Source organism: Pantherophis guttatus, chromosome 3 (genome assembly GCF_059756535.1).
Source record: "Pantherophis guttatus breed Tessera chromosome 3, ASM5975653v1, whole genome shotgun sequence".
NCBI lineage: Eukaryota > Metazoa > Chordata > Lepidosauria > Squamata > Colubridae > Pantherophis > Pantherophis guttatus.
In genome coordinates, this window is record NC_142065.1 from 103,580,604 (window position 1) to 103,598,084 (window position 17,481).

At 40.2% G+C, this 17,481-nt stretch overlaps 1 protein-coding gene across 2 annotated transcripts in view; it reads left to right on the forward strand.

The window, feature by feature from the left end:
- ACBD6 (acyl-CoA binding domain containing 6) overlaps positions 1 to 17,481 on the forward strand; it is a 130,578-nt gene that overhangs the window by 111,082 nt on the left and 2,015 nt on the right. Inside the window, exon 8 of one of the 2 annotated variants that reach the window (XM_034409684.3) lies at positions 6,125 to 7,248. The exons of the other annotated variant lie outside the window; for it this stretch is intronic. Coding sequence (XP_034265575.1) covers positions 6,125 to 6,279 — 155 coding nt within the window. The 3' untranslated portion in view covers positions 6,280 to 7,248. Of the gene's footprint in view, positions 1 to 6,124; positions 7,249 to 17,481 lie in introns of those variants that run through there. 2 annotated transcript variants of the gene reach the window in all.

Consider the following 17,481-nt stretch of genomic DNA (forward strand, 5'->3'; position numbering starts at 1 on the left):
AGGACAGGACTTGGGATCACCCACAGGGATCCATATAGATGCTGCCAACGACCAGACTTTAAAACAGTGTTTTTTGCTGGATTTCAGAACTCTGGAAGCTGGGAAAGTCAGCTTTGAGTAAAGGCCCACAGGAGCCATCAAAGGGACACTGGGCTCGCCCACTTCCTTTCTTAATTACTTTTACTATAAATGGCTTGTAAATTGCTTTTTGGATGCTAGGAACCTTCAGAAAGACAAGTTGCTCACTGGACGATCTTCTTTCAAGTGGAAAACGTTCTACATAAGTTTAAAATTTAAAAACTGATTTCACTGCAGGTTGAAGGAAAATCAACCTCAAAAACCTACAAATGGAAACCAGCTGAGGTTTTAAGGGAGCACAAATAGTAAACCAGAAGAGTGACTTGGATGTATGGATTTTAACTAAAAAAATGACTTGAACAATGTTCTTACTGAAGTTTACAAAAAAGATGTGTTATACTTATGAAAGAATTTATAAGAAAAGATAAAAAGAGAAAAGAAGATGATTCTTCCCATGGACAAACAGTGACTTAAATCTAAATTGTAATAATACCCTACCACTTCTTCCAAAAGGAAACAATGTTAATGTGTCTCCACTTTCATCTATTTTAAAATGCATGTATTTCTATTTGTCCGTTACTATGAAGTATGTCCTTTGGGAACCTGAGATACAGTTCTTCCAGTAGATTCTCGTTTTACCTTTGATGTTGAACTCTCAATATCTAAGAAGCTTGGAAATATTTTGTTCAATGTAAAGCAGCTTTCCTCCATCAATAACTATGGCCAAGAGTCTTTCCTCTCATTTTACTTATTTATTTCCCCAATAGCTATCCTAACATTAAATTAAGCAGCACTGAATTGTAAGTAAGGGTAACAATTAAGAACAGAGAGCACCCATGCCTAACTCAGCTGCTGAACCATTTTGTATGTCTTAAATAAAATGTCTTTGCTTGCCAACATAAAAACAGAGATGAAGCTAATCTCATTTTCTTTCTTAAGCAGTTCCCAAACCTGGAAAAAACTGCCTATTCTAGTGTTTTACAAAGCATGCTTCAATAATGATGAACTCAAAAGAAAGGCCTCTCCCAAAGACTTAAAAGCTAACTAGACAAGTTCATGAGAAGCTTTTGTATAGCTTACTTTCAAGTGCTGAAAGGGTTAGTCAAAACCAGTCGTTTAAAATGTTCTAAAAACCATTCATTTTTAAGAGTCACAGGGTACCTTTTATAAGTAATTATTAACTAATAATAAATGTGGCCACAGCACCATCCACTGACTAATTTCTGAAATAATTTTCAAAAGGAGCCTCACAGAATGCTGTGAGAAGAGCATTACAGGAGCCCAAATTACATTTAGCCAAGCCATGTGCCTCAGTTGTCAGATGGGCATAATTGATTCACCAGTCTTAGCTGTACGAATGTACTCCTTGACAGTATTTCTAAGAAGATCTGCAAAGCCATTGTCCCTTGTTAATACACACATTGGAGCATCTTATCCCATTCTATTTAACTCAGGTTGGGTAGTGAAAGCTTGCTGGGAAGTGTTCCTGTGAGGAAATACACATTACAGGGAGCCCACACTTGAGCCTTCTGAGACATTAAATAATATATGAAAATCTGCTACCCCAAATGATGGCACATCTGAGTTGTTACTGCTATGAATAGCAATTTTGCTTTCCTGTTATTTTACTTTCTGTGTTACTACTTCTAGGTCTACTTTTACCTAGAGCCTTTGGAAATAGAACAGCATAGAAGCCAAATTTGTTAAAATAAAAGAGCATGGTGTGCTTTGCTAAAATTAGAAAAAACACATTATATATGTTTCCAGTGCCTTATACATGTTTCCAAAGTGTACATATGCTATGTCAATCATTCCTATTCTGTATGCTGGGACTTTTTCATATACTGCCAAAGGAACTTTTAATGCCATAACAAATTCCTTACAAAATCTTCTTTTGACCCCAGAAAATAGGCTATTTGTATCTTAGTATAGTTCTGTGCACTGGCCATGCCTTTGTTGCTTCATATTATGGATAAGTAATGTTACAGTGGGGCAGAGAACACAATTTGTGGCAAGAGGTTGAAATAAGTCATCTAGAGTGGCCACAGAGTCTTCTGCACTTTTCACCATTTGTATAGGAGAGGGTGCTTCAGCTTGTGTAGCTGTTGTCCTTTGCCATCACTTCCTCTTTGGCTCTCTCAACTTCAAAGATTTCCTTTCCCCCTTTCCTTTCCTTTCCTTTCTCCTTTCCTCCCCTTCCCAAGTTACCTTCATGTACTAGAAGTGGACAAACTCTCTATATAGTTTCCTGGTCCTTCATTGTATTTGCAATTGTATTTGCAACCAGCCCACTTACACAAATGTTCCAAACTTCTTAAGAAACTTCTAATAGGCAGCTTCAGTCCTATAACCTTGACAATAACTCCGTAGCTTATGCTATCACATAGCAAAATGTATGAAGAGAGACCTGACTGTTAAAGAAAACTACTGTAAATTCCCCAGTGATTTAAGATGGCAAATAGAAAATAAAAATCAGTTCCATATTGGCAGCAGTGGACTATCAGGTATAAAGGTTAACAAAAAACTCAGACTGCAGGAACATAGAAAGCTAGATTTTTTTGTCATTTTAGTTAACAATGCAAGGGTTTAAATAATCTTCAATTGAACTGTTGTCCTGTTTTAATTAAACATTTGCTTTTCCCCATAGTGTCAGCTGAGAAAAGATATTTTCTCAAGATACTTTCTAATTAGTACAGCTAATTGCAAAGGGAAATACACCATTAATGTGTTGACTTGCAATATAATTAAAAACATAATTTAGTGTTTAGCTGAGAGGTACCTTGAAAATACAGGTCCCATTGGAACTTCAGCTACAAAGTTTTTTAGGAGAAATCCTATAACCACATCTGATGATTTGAGTTGCATTGGATACATATAGGAATTTTTATTTGATGTATCTGTTTTCACTATTAAGAAGCAAAAGAGTGCTAAAATTGCTGTTTTTAATAAATTTCAGCAACTGAAGTTAAATACACTATTTGAAAAATAGTAAAGTATTAAACTAAGGACAAATCATATTGGGGTGGCTTGTTAGTTTTCTGCTGTTCTCTCCACTGCAGTTGTCTCCCCGAAGAATCATTTAAACCAAAGAAAATTACCCACCTTCTCTTCTCCTTGCAACCAACTATGAGCCTCAAAATGAGTGTACTGTAAAGTACCACATTTTGCTCACTTTAACCCAACTTTATCCCTTCCTATTGCATTAGCTTCACATCAGGCAACTTGAGACAATAAATTGATGTTAGGCTACTAAATGTCCTACATTTGATGGATTAATCAAGTCACTGGCAAGTGATTACATTCTTCACAATTCCACAAACATTTACAAGTGACCTATTCAGAAAAAATAGTTCAGTATCCATATTTGGAAACGAAATTGATTCAGCTGGGGTGTGGGGGAAGCAACGTTGCTCTTAAATTCTCAAGACAATTTGTACATAATTGAGTTTAAACGGTGGCAGCATTGGATTAGAAGCCAGTTTTTATGTCACAGCTTGAAAAGAAAAATCTTAGCTTAAAAAATTCAACATCTGGTTGGTGCAAGATATAGCATGTTTCCCTAACAATGTTTTTCCATCCTAAAATGTCTTCCTTGCAATTTGTCTTTTTGTAAGATCGAACCTTTAAAAAAATTGTAAATGATCTGGTAAAATAATTCCATCTTTAAGATTGCCGAAAAGTCAGGAAATGCCAAGCCCAAGGTTACAGGGTCTCATGTTCTCTCCAAAAGGTTATGATTTAAATTTAATATCCTGCATCTCTTCTACTCTCCTCTGCTTCATTTCAGCAAGATATGTTTTCCTGACTATCCCTGAAGAAATTTTACTGTACTATCTATCACTTATATTAGAGTTGCTGCCATGTTCTGCTTCTTGGCTTTTCCTCTTGTTCCAAGACTTTTCCTTTTTAGCAATAAATCAAAGTCAAGAAACTGAAATAGTGGCTCTTTGTGCATCATATATATTGGTGTTGGTACCTGCTCAACACAGAACATTGAGCTAAAAGTTTCTATCGGAAACTACACATTTGCCCTGTAGCACTTGCCCAAGTGCCCTTAGTTTCCACTATTTACCTAAGTCCCTTTTCTGCCACTTCAGTAGCAACATCTCTCAGTTCATCCTTCAGTAACTGAGAATATATTTTTGTCTATTTATTTGCTGTTAACCTTTTTTAGATAATTTCCCTTTTTACTTCGTTGTTTTACAACTTTTATTTTGATTGGTTTTATTGATGTTTTCCTCTTGCATCCTGTGACTTTGAAAGATCCAGCTTCCAGCAGTAAACTCACTCCACTCAGTGCCTCATTTATTATGGGGAAAGTCACAAAGTGAGTACCTCCTTAGTTGACAAAAACTTTACATAATTCAGATGACAGGAATTGTTCCATGCCTTTTCAATCTTTAGCAAGGTTATTCACTATAGCAGTTGTATTCTTTCACCATCACACTTGTGAAGGCAGTTCCATATTAGTGGATGAGAGGTTTGCATTATTCTCAATACATGTTTTTATACCTGGTTAGTGAATAACTATCTTTAGATTGTCTTGCATATGTTCTTTTGTTCTCCAGTAACACTCTAACCATCTCTAAGTTTCCATCTTTTTCTATGTTTACCAATACATCTCTTGGCTAATAACTGCCACTTAACAGCACGTCATTATCAAAAATTTGTATTTCCATTTTATATTCTGTTTTGTACATGCATTTTGCCTGACTTCCAGAATTATTTGTCAGTGGAGTCCTTGATGCTCTCTGAGCATGATGGTTTGCTTGCAGATGTTTCACTACCAACTAGGTAGCATCATCAGAGTCTATTAAGTTTGGATTTGCTCCCTGTTTACATTTAACCCTGAGCTACATATATTCTCTTCCACTGATTTGTCAGTTCCAGAAACTAGCATAAACGTTGGGAGCCAATCCTTAAGGGCAAGCACTATAAGTTAGGGAAGGGACTTTCCATCAAAATCTTTTAGCTCTAGAATAGGCCAATCTATTCAAATGCAACATTCATATGTATGAACATAACAAATGAAATCTTCAAATACCAAAGATACAAGTAAGCAAAGTGTTTATTGAGAGAGAGAGAGAGAGAGAGAGAGAGAGAGAGAGAGAGAGAGAGAGAGAGAGAGAGAGAAGTTTTTTAGCCTGCTCCAATCCAGAAACCGGGAGCCATATATACATACCAGTAGAGAAAAATCATACAATTAATAGTAACCCTGCCATAAACATTACTTAAAAGCACAGTGGAAGAGAATTGTTTCAATGTCCTTTTCAAGACCCTACCCTATAGAAGAACATCCCCCCAGAAATCTGGATGGCCCTGATGTTTTTGGCCTTTCGTGAGGCATTCAAGACCTGGATGCTCCTTCAGTCATTTAGGCCAGGTGGTTAAACCAACCCTGCTGGTGGATTTGTTTATTATGGTTTCACTGATTGAAAATGTAATGTTCTTATACTTGGGGATATTCTTCCTCCTCCTCCTCCCTCCTATTACTATTATTGTTTTGGATTAATATTTAATGCTTAATTTGTATATTATGTTGCTGAATTTTTGGTTTCACTCTTGTGTGCACTGCTAAGAGGCACTGTTTTGAGATGGGCATCTGTATAGGTTGTTTAAATAAATAAATAAAATGCTAAGAGGAAGGGACCCAATACTCAAGGAGTTGGAAAGTATGAGGGCCACAATAGAAAATGTTTGTCTCCTAACCCTAACCCTAACCTCACACTGGAGTGGAGACCTCACCAGGTCTTCTGAGAATGTTCTTAACAAATGGGCAGATTTAACCTTGGTGAGGAAATCCCTGATGTGATGCAATGCAATGCCATTTTGTTTGACTTTATAGGGAATAACCAAGTTGAATACTATCTTAGTGTGGTTGTAGAATGTGTAATGCCAATCTTGAGGAGATTTATCTTTCTTATAGCAGCTTCCTTGTTTTCTTTGGCTGTTAGATGGTTGCATATGTAGTTTTGATATGGCTCATTCAGCAGATGCAAACCGTTGATTCTGACTTGTTTCCATTTTGTTCTGGTCTCCCCTCTAGCTTCTACCTGTGAATTTTCTGATATTGTGGAACTGTTACTTCAATCTGGAGCCGACCCTACTCTTCGGGACATGGAAGGATACTTGCCCGAGGAGGTGACAGACTGTAGAGTAATCACCTCTATGCTCCAGGAACACACAGCTGGCAAAGCTTAACTGAAAGGCCAAGGAAGTGAAGCCCAAGGCTTTCAGAATGGAACAAAAACTGTAATAAATCCATCCTTCTCCTACTGCGTAGTCTGCACAATGCATAAGGATTGGAATTTGTTGAATGAAGTGCTTGGTATTGATACATATTTGGAAAGCCAAAAAGAAAGTAGTGGACTGTGAATCACACAGCATAACCTACTATCTACCATGTGAAAAATAACCTCAGCCATAGTTTGTGACTTATTTGCTTAATAGTTCCCCCCCCCTTTTTTTTTTTCTTTTTTTTTTGCAGTCTTAAAACCAATTAAAAGGATATATTGGATTTCTACTATCGTGTCAGATGTAGCTGTAAGAGATGTTCAGTTGGGTAGGATTGTGCGCTACAAGCCTGATACAGCACGAGTCTTACTTCACCAGCACAGGAGTTTCATCATGTATGGAGGCTACGCAGAAAAAAAAGGAACCGTACTGAAGCTGAAGTCCTGTGTGTTCCTTCTTGAGAATAAGCCCTAATTAGACACACGAATAGTGTTGAACTTGCTTTCCCAAGTGGATTTAAGGACTAGCTTTTTATTTGTTCCATGCAACTTCTAGGAAAGGAAGATCCAACTGCTGGATAGGGGAAAGGAAGATATGAGCCAGTTTATCAAACTTCTTTTCCCCCAAACTCCCACATTAGTGACATGTTATTATTTATATTTTTTTTAACTCAGAATTAGAAGTACTGTGTTTCTCTAAGATCTAAAAATAAGCACGGTTGGTTTTTTTTTCCTTGATCCTAAACTGATTCCTAAACTGGTTAGCTAAGTAGTTGCTGTGTTGTTAAACTATGAGAACTGATGGGCATGTTAATTGTGTATATCTCTCTGTTTCTGGTATAAAACTACTTTCCTGCATGATATGAGATATATAAAAATGTTCCTGGAATGTTTCTCTTTTTTCACCTGCCATTAAACCAAACTAGTTATATAAAAAGCATCATGTGTTTATATTGGACACCACAAAATCTTATCCTGATTTTTTTTTAACCCTGTAGATATAACTAAAACATTTTTAGAGGAAATATCAACATAAATGGCTAAAAATGCATGGACAGAAAGCAAGAAAAATATTATAATCCCTAAGCTTGTTAAGTCTGCCTCAGAAGAAATGTGCAAGAAATGGCTGCATCCAATTTCTGGCTATGTCCTGCTTACACAATTTCTAGTGGGAGCCCTCTGTGTGTTTCACATTAAGCTAGGTGCAGCTCAAATTAAACTTTTCAGTTTGATTTTGAGAGCCATAGCATTAGCATTTTCATCCATTGAGATCTCCATCCACCCTGAATAATTCTTTTTTTTTTTTGCTTTTATTATTTCAAGTTATTTTTATCATAATTCTCACCATATTTTCCCCACTGAAGAATAGTCATGTTCTTGTCCTTTTCCTTCAAGCAGTCTGGCCTCTATAGCCTTACAGACTCCATTTTCCAAGTGCCAGTGTTACAAAACTAAAAATCGGAATCACATGAACACAATCTAGGTTTTCTTGCCCTGTGGAAGATCATTCAGTAGACCTATGTTGGATTTTTATTTTTATTTTCATGAAATTTTCCTACTTCAGGCTGACCCCACTCAGTATGGAGTTTTTCCTCCTGCAACAAGAGATTTGGTTTGTTTCTATTGATTGGCAGGTTGCCTAATGTTATATATTCATAGTTGCCCTATCATCTGTTTATTCACTGCAAAATAAATAGCTCCATATACTAATTTTATGTTTTATCGTTTGGTCCTGCCATGGCCTCTTAAAAGAGTTTTTTTTTTAATGCAAAGCATCTTTTATCATGCTCTTTCATCTCCATTATTTACTTCTGTTACCTGGTTGACAGACTCAAAAATATGCCTTCCTCTTCTGAACTTTCTTGCCATATCCCAGGTCTTTCTCCTACAATCTGCACTTCTCCATCAGTTATGAAAGTCTTCTGTTCTTCCCGCATAAGTTACCTAATTATTGGGGCAGTGGTTATCATCAAAAAGGGAACTTTCTTCTTTCCAATGCACACTGTGTATGCTTCAGGCTATCATGCACAAGATGCCCCCAGGAGAAAAAAGAACCTTTGATATCCTGTAATTGTTGGGTTGCATGGAAGCCCCAACTTTGCTCATCCTCAGCTACACCTTACAAGTATGGTTTATCACATTTGAACCTGATCCTCAAGGTTCAAATATCAGAAAATCCATCAGTCATTCTTGCATGAAGGAGCCTCTTCAGTGGTGGCAGGTGACAAACAATCTCAATTCTTCAGGCTTTGGTCTGTGATACAGTTATGTCTTCATTTCTGTTTCTTTTTCATCTGACACTTTTGCCCATAGGTTCACCCATTGCAGCATATCAGTAAGATGAAGTTCCTGGAATTTGGGGGATTTGATAATTGGTGTTTTTTTGAGGCAAAGCATTCAGATGTTATTAAACAATTATATTTGTACTACATTGGCCATATGGGTCAAGGTTGATAATGGCACTGATAGGCCTTACATTCCATATTACCCTAGTAATATGGACTGCATCCTTCAGCTATGGCTCTAATCGTATATCAATGGGTGTCTTGAAATTGAATTCCTCCCCGCTCCTCCCACATGTATATCTTGGGGTCTTTACCTCAGCAGCAGGTGCAGAATAAATTCCATATATATATAATGTTTGAAGCAGACATCTACAGTATATTTTTACTAATTCCCTTTCTGATTGGAGATCTTGGAAAGATGAAAAGGATTCAGCCAATTATATCCTCATCACACCATGATGACCTTGATAGTCATGATTCATTCCTCCCTTGTGTAGTTTTAAGCCTTATTAAGCAATTCCCAATCTCCTCTCCTTCCATCATAGACAGAATCACATTTCCCTCCACTTACAGTCTGGAGAATTCCATTCTGCCTTGCAAAGAAAAAGAGGTATTTTCAGAAACCATTGACGATGGCTTCTCATGAAGTTAAAGGGTGCGAATTGTATGAGGAAAAACGAAGACTATTCTTCTGCAATGTCATCATATTTTACTCTTATATTTAACTACGTATGCCTTGGCACTTTTCCCCATAAGCTTATAGCTTACATAAATATCTACTACTATTTTTCAACATGTGGTACCTCCCACACTAGTAAGATGTTTTGTCAAAGGACTGGTTTTCCTCTGTTCCCCGATATGCCTGCTGATTCCATCCTCTATTTTGTCCATTTTCTCTGGCTTAATTCCAGAGCCTTTTGTGCCCGCAGTTATTGTCCTTATTCACCTCTTATTGTGAAAGATGTTACTAGCGGTAGCTGTGATCTTGACTCACCAACAGGGAGACACGTGTGTCTAGCACAGAGATTCTTCCTGTCTCTTAACTTTGACAGATCACTTTTCTCTCAAGGTTGGAAAAGCAATTGCCTTCCCCTTGGACAAAAGGGCATTATTCCAAAGAGACCAATATCTACGGTGCAATTTCTCTCCCCAACACTTTTCCAAATGAATTTTAGCAAACATCAAGTTTTTCTTTGAAGTGTCCAAGCAGGTTGCCTATTTCAACCCCCGCACCTATTTTATGACAGTGGTAACAGCTGTTTGCATCTTTCCAATTGCTTTACCAGGAATGTGCCTGAGAGTTAAAGGTAACCCTTGACTTAACAACTGTAATTGAGCCTGAAATTACGATTGTAAGTCGCATCACATGACCGGCCCCAATTTTTGTGGCAATTGTTAAGGGAAAGCCATGGGTCATAGAGCGAATCAATTTTTCCCAATGGGCATTTTTTCTGGAGACCGAAGATAAATGCAAGAAACCAGCAAAATTGCTGCAAATCATGGTCACGTGACGATGGGATGCTGCAAACATCAGTAAATGTAAGTCAAGTGCCAAGCACCACATAACGGGGGAGAGGGGGAGTGCAGCTTTTGTAACTTCAAAAACGTAAGTAGTTTTTGGAGGGCCTAACATAACTGAATTGTCATTAAGGGACCGGTCATAAGTCAATATAGATTCTGCCTTGCAATTTCATGCAATACATGAACTGGAACTTTGTTTTGGGAGAGGTGTAGAAGTTGGGCTATTTAGGCTTGTTCTGGGTGCACCTTTCCTCCCCTCTCTTACACAGCCACATTAGCCTTTTATTATTCCTTATACCTCAAGAGTGAAGAATTTTTAGTTGCTGCACTTTTTTCCTCATTATTTTTAGCTGCCAAAGCTCACAATAGTGAGAGTGACATTATAATATACCAATGGGGGAGGGGGGCAGCGGCTGTGGCCAGAGATTTTTCCTATTTTTCTTAATCCCTGTGGGAAACTTGGAGGTGAATCAGTCATATTGTTATTTGATATTTTGCTAATCAATTTCAATAGTGCAATCTTGAGAGGGCATACAAGCGACATATGGGGTTGTTGTTTTTTAAAGTAAACGAAGTACAATCAGAGTTCTGGAAATGAAGATGAGTACAAATAGCAAAAAAATCAAATTTGTCAACAATGGCAAAATTAAGTCCAAATATATACTATATTCAAGTATATACTACATACTAAGTACATAGATTCACCTTTGTAGTACCTGTGGTACCATTTGTTTTCTAATAATGTCCTATGAAACTTTTTTGCCACTTTATAGGGGTTTGAGTTTAAATCTGATAAAAGGGGGCTGGATACTTGTTTGGAAGAGGGTTTGTAAGTTAACATCATGAGTCTCCAGAAATAGTACATGACAGCAGATCCAGAAAAGCATGGTTATAGGTGTTTATCCTATGGGACATCAGCATGCAGGTAGTTCTCACTTAGACCATTGCAGTATCCCCATGGCCACTTGATGAAAATTCAGATGCTTGGCAACTGACTCATATTTGATGATGGTTCTTGTGTCCCAGGGTCATGCAATTGCCTTTTGTGACCTGATAAGCAAAGCCAATGGGGAAGCTAGACTTACCTAACAACAGCAGTGCTTCACTTAACAGCTGCAGCAAGAAAGATTGTAAAATGGGGCAACCTCAATTAACAAATGTCTCACTTAGCAACAGAAATTTTGGGCTCCATTGTGGTCTAAGCCAAGGACTACTAATATTTATCTTGCGTGATTGGAGACCCTGGCATAATTGAATGCTGGGCATTTATTATTTTATTTATTAAATGTTTATGCCATCCATCTCCCCTACAAGGCAACTCTGGGCAGCTTGAAACTGCATGCAGACCCACATATTCCCTACAGCCAGTGGGGTCTCCTATTTGCCATACCAAATTAATTGGGATATGGAGAGAGACAGCACCCCAAGACTGAAGAAAAGCAATGAAAAATAAAAGATCAGAAGCAAGGGTGGGGAATAGAAATGAGGAGAAGAGAGCAGCATAAAACTTAGAGGAAAATCTTTAGGAAAACATTCAGCAGAAATCTGTGGAAAACAATAGAGAAGCGAAAAGAAGAAAGGAAACCTTTCTGCAGCAACTGTTTCCTATTGTCCAGCATCCCTGACTTTTTCTGTTCTTTTTCCTGTTTTTTCTGGGGTGACTTTTCTTTATCCTGTACAAGGGTTCTAATGTACTCAATCTCCACTTCTGCTCTTCCTAGTCCAAGGGATAGTGGTTGTTCTAAATAAGCTAAATCTAAATGTCTAGCCATTCTATATTATGCCCTACAGATCTTTTAACACAACTCTTGCTATTCCACACTATTTTTTAAAACTAATTTTTCCTTCAAACAGAAAAATATATAGTAACAAGGTTCAATGCCTTACCCTCAAAGCTGCTGGAGAAACAGCCTATCAATCATCCTGTCAGAGGTAGTTGCAGAAATTAAATCCAGAAAGCACACACATGCAGACTGATGCAGCAGGATTCATTAACTTCTTTATATACATGAAGATAAATGTACAATACCAATATAGATTTCTTCCAACGTAGCAGTTACAAGCAAAACACAAGACAGGAGAGAACAGTTAGTTTCATTTCAGCAGAGCAGACTAGTTCAGGCACTGGTTTCAGTTTCGTTTCTCAGCACAGACTCAGAAGCTACAGACTAAGACACGCCCTGGCTCCAGTCTCTCTCAGCTCCCAATTGGCTGTTTAAGTTGCTATGCCTATTCATTGGCTGACTGTTACCATGTCTCTGCCAGTTCATGAATAATCTGACACATCCCTTGTCTGGATGGGCACTGCATATGTAGATATCATAAATGTAGCCCACAGTTCTAGCTATTGCACTGCCTAATGTACAGTGGTGGGTTCCAATTGGTGTTACCACCGGTTCTCTTCGTGCACGCGCTTTGTGTGTGATCGCCGCGTGCATGCTCACTTCGCTTGCACGCAGGCCGAACGTGCGCTCCATGCAAGCGCATTAGGTTTCTGCCCAGCTAAGGTGTGGCAATCTACTCTGCCGCGCCTATCAGCTGGGCTAAAAAACGAGAAATAAAGGTAAGTATAACGCGGGGAGCGGGTGGGAGGGCCAGCTCCCGGTCAAAGAGAACTGGTTTGGTGACATCACATCGTCACCACTACCGGCTTGCCCAAATCAGCTCGAACTGGGAGCAACCTACCACTGCTACTGTACCAGGACTAGTGACCAGCTTTGCTGTTCCCTCTCCTTATAGGGGATGGACCATGTTTGAGGTTATGTAGGTTTTACTAGCATACATCTCCACTGAAATCTTTAAGAACATTGTTAAATTCTCTCTGGAAATATTTTAAGGTTGATAATGTTGCTACAGGATTGATTTGCAAGCTAGGAGGTTGGAGCAGGGGTGGGTTCTAAAAATTTTTACTACCAGTTCTGTGGGCATGGCTTATTTTGTGGGCGTGGTTTGATGGTCATGTGACAATTCTTTAGGATTTAACAGAGGTACTGGTCTACCAGGCTTTTAACTGCTTGCGGAGCTGTACTGGTCTACCCATTTGTTTTTGGAGGCATTGGTCTACTCATTTGTTTTTGGAGGCACCAGTCTACTCATTTGTTTTTGGAGGCACCGGTCTACCAGGCACCGGTCTACCCATTTGTTTTTGGAGGCACCGGTCTACTCATTTGTTTTTTGGAGGCTCCAGTCTACCAGGCACTGGTCTACTCATTTGTTTTTTGAGGCACCGGTCTACTCATTTGTTTTTTGGAGGCTCCGGTCTACCAGGCACTGGTCTACTCATTTGTTTTTTTGAGGCACCGGTCTACCACCACACTGCCTTTTAACACTGATCAACTGTAGGGCGGCCCTTTGAAGCCCCGTGGCAAGAGTTTAAACAGTTTTTTTCCTTCTAGCTGATCAGCTGGCGCTCGGGAGGCAGCTAATAGATTTGGGGCAGGGCCAAATAAAAGGTAAGAATAATGCAGTGGCGGGCAGCTCCCGAACAAAGAGAACCGGTTCGGTGACATCATATCGTGGAACCGGGCCAAACCGGGAAAACCCACCACTGGGTTGGAGGGGTGAGGTAAAAAGAGCAAATGTTGCTAGTAAGAGGTTTAAAAAACAGCTTAAAGCGTCTGGATAAACCTTACATTCAGACTTCATGGTGGTCTTATAAGTGGAACCTTAAGTTTGTAGTTTGCTCAATGTTTTGGGGAGATGCCAGGCTGGCCCATTTTCCCTTTGGGATACCTAGGATTTTCTCCCACACCTGTTCTGGAAGGAATGGATTCTATATAATTGCATTCTTCCCTTCCTGGTGTTTTTAAAAGGTTATATAATTGATCCCCTTCTTCCCTTCAAGAAGCGCATGTTTCGCCACTGGAAGGAAATAATATTTTTTATAGATAGTATTGCGTCATGCAGAAATGGGCATTTAAGACTTACTCACCTCTGCAATTCAGTCCACTGTTAGTTGAGCGTTCAGTTCCATATTCATTTCATCTTTCATTCCCACAAGCTGAAAATGTTCGGGCTGTTTTCTCATCTCAAAAATGCTAATGCCAAATGTTTGTTATACAACTGGGCCATTGTGTAATTTGTGTTTTTGGTGCAGAGCAATATGAAAGGGATATTAAAAGGTACGAGCGCTGCTGCATGGCTGGCAGCTGCTTTTACTGCTGTACTGTGGCCATCAGTCATCTGGGTTGGTCTTACATTACGGACGGTTTGGCAAAAACGCCAAAGTAGGACAGTCACCTTTTTATGGTCCCTGAGATGTATATCTGCCACCTTGTCCAGAAGCCAGGTTGCATTTTTTGGTTTATTTTGCGCTGGCATTTTGTATTTTTTCAAGTGGTGTGCTGTCTGATGGACATCTTGTGCATTAAAAAGCACTTGCAAAACAACACATGCTTGATGAGTGCGTTGATGCAAGTGGCAAGCAACTGTGCCCATGGCTTTCACAAAGTACATTTGCAGAGCTTAGGATGGATAAGTTTATAGCACTTTAGGACTATTTGTGAGGTTGGAACTCTTCCAAAGAAAAAAAAGGAAAAAATGAAAAGGCATATATTATTGTTTATAATCTGCTTTATTCAGCCAACCCTTTTCCCCAACAGCCCCCTGGATTGCTGTTTAAATCCTCTGGTGCCTTAAACTACTGATTCTGAAAACAGTTAATGCATATTCAAGCTAAGCTTGGCATCTACTGCAGGAAATCACTTTAATTGAGAAGCATTAAATGTTAAAATGATTAAAATATATAAAGCCAACATGGTGTATATGAAGAGCACAGGCTCGCAGCTTTAGAGCGTACCTTGGCTCAGCCTGCCAAACGCTTGAGCTTCTGAGGTTGATGGTAGTGAAGAATTCCTTAAAATGAAAGCCGGTCCATTTCCTTGGCTTATTATAACTCTAAATGCCTTCCAAAAGGCAGCCAGCAAAACTTTAACAGAGGTGGCAGATATGATGTTTTGCTAGCCTTGTTTTTACTTTGTTAAGCAATATTTTGACCAGAATGACCTTTCGTTAGAGAAGGAGGAATGTTCATGTCTATTCCTAGTTTATCACATGAGAAAATGCTTTCATCTTTTGGGGATGTAAATTTGCCCGGTGCAAGCTACATTTACATAGACGGGATCTTAATTAAGAAAGAAGGAAAATAACACTCTGATTCTGGAATGGGGAGGATTAGATGATATTATCCAGCTTGGAACTCCATTTTCTAAATCTGCCAATAATAAATAAATGATTGTGTAGATACCATTTTTAAAAATGCCCAGTTTTGTAGTTGGGTTTTGGGAGAGAGGGCGAAAAAGTCTCCCTTTGTTGTCAAATGCTGAAGAAACTGACATTTTAAAATATTCCAAATGGTGTTAATGCAGGTACCAAAATAAATCCATTCTGAAACTCAAAGTTCTAATGCTTGTGATAAGGAGTACATTACAATAAGTAGTATTAATACATGCAAATATCAAAAGAACAGAAGGAAGCAAGTTCCTCTTTACAAAGTGATCTACGGCCCACACTGTTCCTCACTGAAACTTTCAATATTGAAGAAAAATTGCTGGTCTCCTTGGTTGGCACACTAATTGGTCCCTGTTAAGAATGTGAAACGGGAGCAGTCTTGGGAATTCGGTCTTTAGAATTGCCTGTTAAAATACACTCACCAGGCTAATTATGGATGATTTTCCCATATTTTATTTATTTATTTATTTAATTTGTATACTGCCCTTCTCCCAGAAGGGACTCAGGGCAGTGAACAGCCAAAATTAAAAAACATACAAATACAAAAGTTAAGATAATTAAAAACAATTAAATCACTGGCTTCCCAGTTTAAAACCCCCAAATCCATAAAATTTAAAATCCCAATTAAAAACCATTTAGGCTAGGCCGGCTTGATGGAATAAAAACGTCTTCAGGGCTTTACGGAAGGTCCGGAGGTCCAGGATCAATTGTATTCCAGGAGGCAGCTCATTCCACAGGGCGGGTGCCCCCACAGAGAAGGCTCTCCCCCTGGGGGCCGCCAGCCAACATTGCCTGACCAACGGCACCCTGAGGAGGCCCTCTCTGTGAGAGCATATTGGCCGGTGGGAGGTTATCGGTAGCAGCAGGCGGTCTCGCAAATACCCTGGCCCTAAGCCATGGAGTGCTTTAAAGATGAGAACCAATACCTTAAAGTGCACCCGGAAGACCACCGGGAGCCAATGCAGCTCGCGCAGGAGAGGTGTTACATGGGAGCGCCACGTCGCTCCCATAATCACCCGCGCGGCCACATTCTGCACCAGCTGGAGCCTCCGGGTGCTCCTAAGGGGGAGCCCCATGTAGAGAGCGTTGCAGTAGTCCAGGCGTGATGTGACCAAGGCATGAGTGACTGTGCACAAGGAGTCCCAATCCAGAAAGGGGCGCAACTGACGTATCAGGCGAACCTGATAAAAAGCCCCCCTGGCCACGGCCGTCATATGCTCTTCTAAAGACAGCCGTGTGTCCAGGAGGACGCCCAAGTTGCGAGCCCTCTCTGTGGGGGTCAGTGACTCACCCCCAATAGCTAGCGATGGCACCAGCTGGCTATACCGGGACGCCGGCATCCACAGCCACTTGGTCTTGGAAGGGTTGAGTCGAAGTATGTTCCTCCCCATCCAGACCCGCACGGCCTCCAGACACTGGGACATCACTTCGAGGGCATCATTGGGGTGGTCTGGGGTGGAGATGTACAGCTGAGTGTCATCAGCGTACAGATGGCATCGCACCCCAAAACCACGGATGATCTCACCCAGCGGCTTCACATAAATGTTGAACAGGAGCGGCGAGAGGACCAACCCTTGTGGCACCCCGCAAGCAAGGCGCCTCAAGGTCGACCTCTTCCCCCCTGCCAACATAGACTGCGACCGGTCAGAGAGATAGGAGGAGAACCACCTCAACACGGTGCCTCCCACCCCCAATCCCTCCAGCCGGCGCAGCATGATACCATGGTCGATGGTATCAAAAGCCGCTGAGAGGTCTAATAGGACCAGAACAGAGGAACAACCCCTGTCCCGACCCTCCAGAGATCATCCACCAGTGCGACCAATGCCGTCTCCGTGCTGTACCCAGGCCTGAAGCCGGACTGGCACAGATCTAGATAGACGGTTTCATCCAGGTACTGTGGGAGCTGTCGCGCAACCACACTCTCCACAACCTTCGCAACAAAGCGAAGGTTGGAGACCAGACGGTAGTTTGCCAAAACGGCCGGGTCCAGAGAAGGCTTCTTGAGGCCTCACCACCGCCTCTTTCAAGGCGGGAGGCAAGAAACCCTCTCTCAGAGAAGCATTTATAATCCTCTGGAGCCAGCCTCGTGTTACCTACCAGGTGGCCAGGAGGGGCACAGGTCCAATAAACATGTG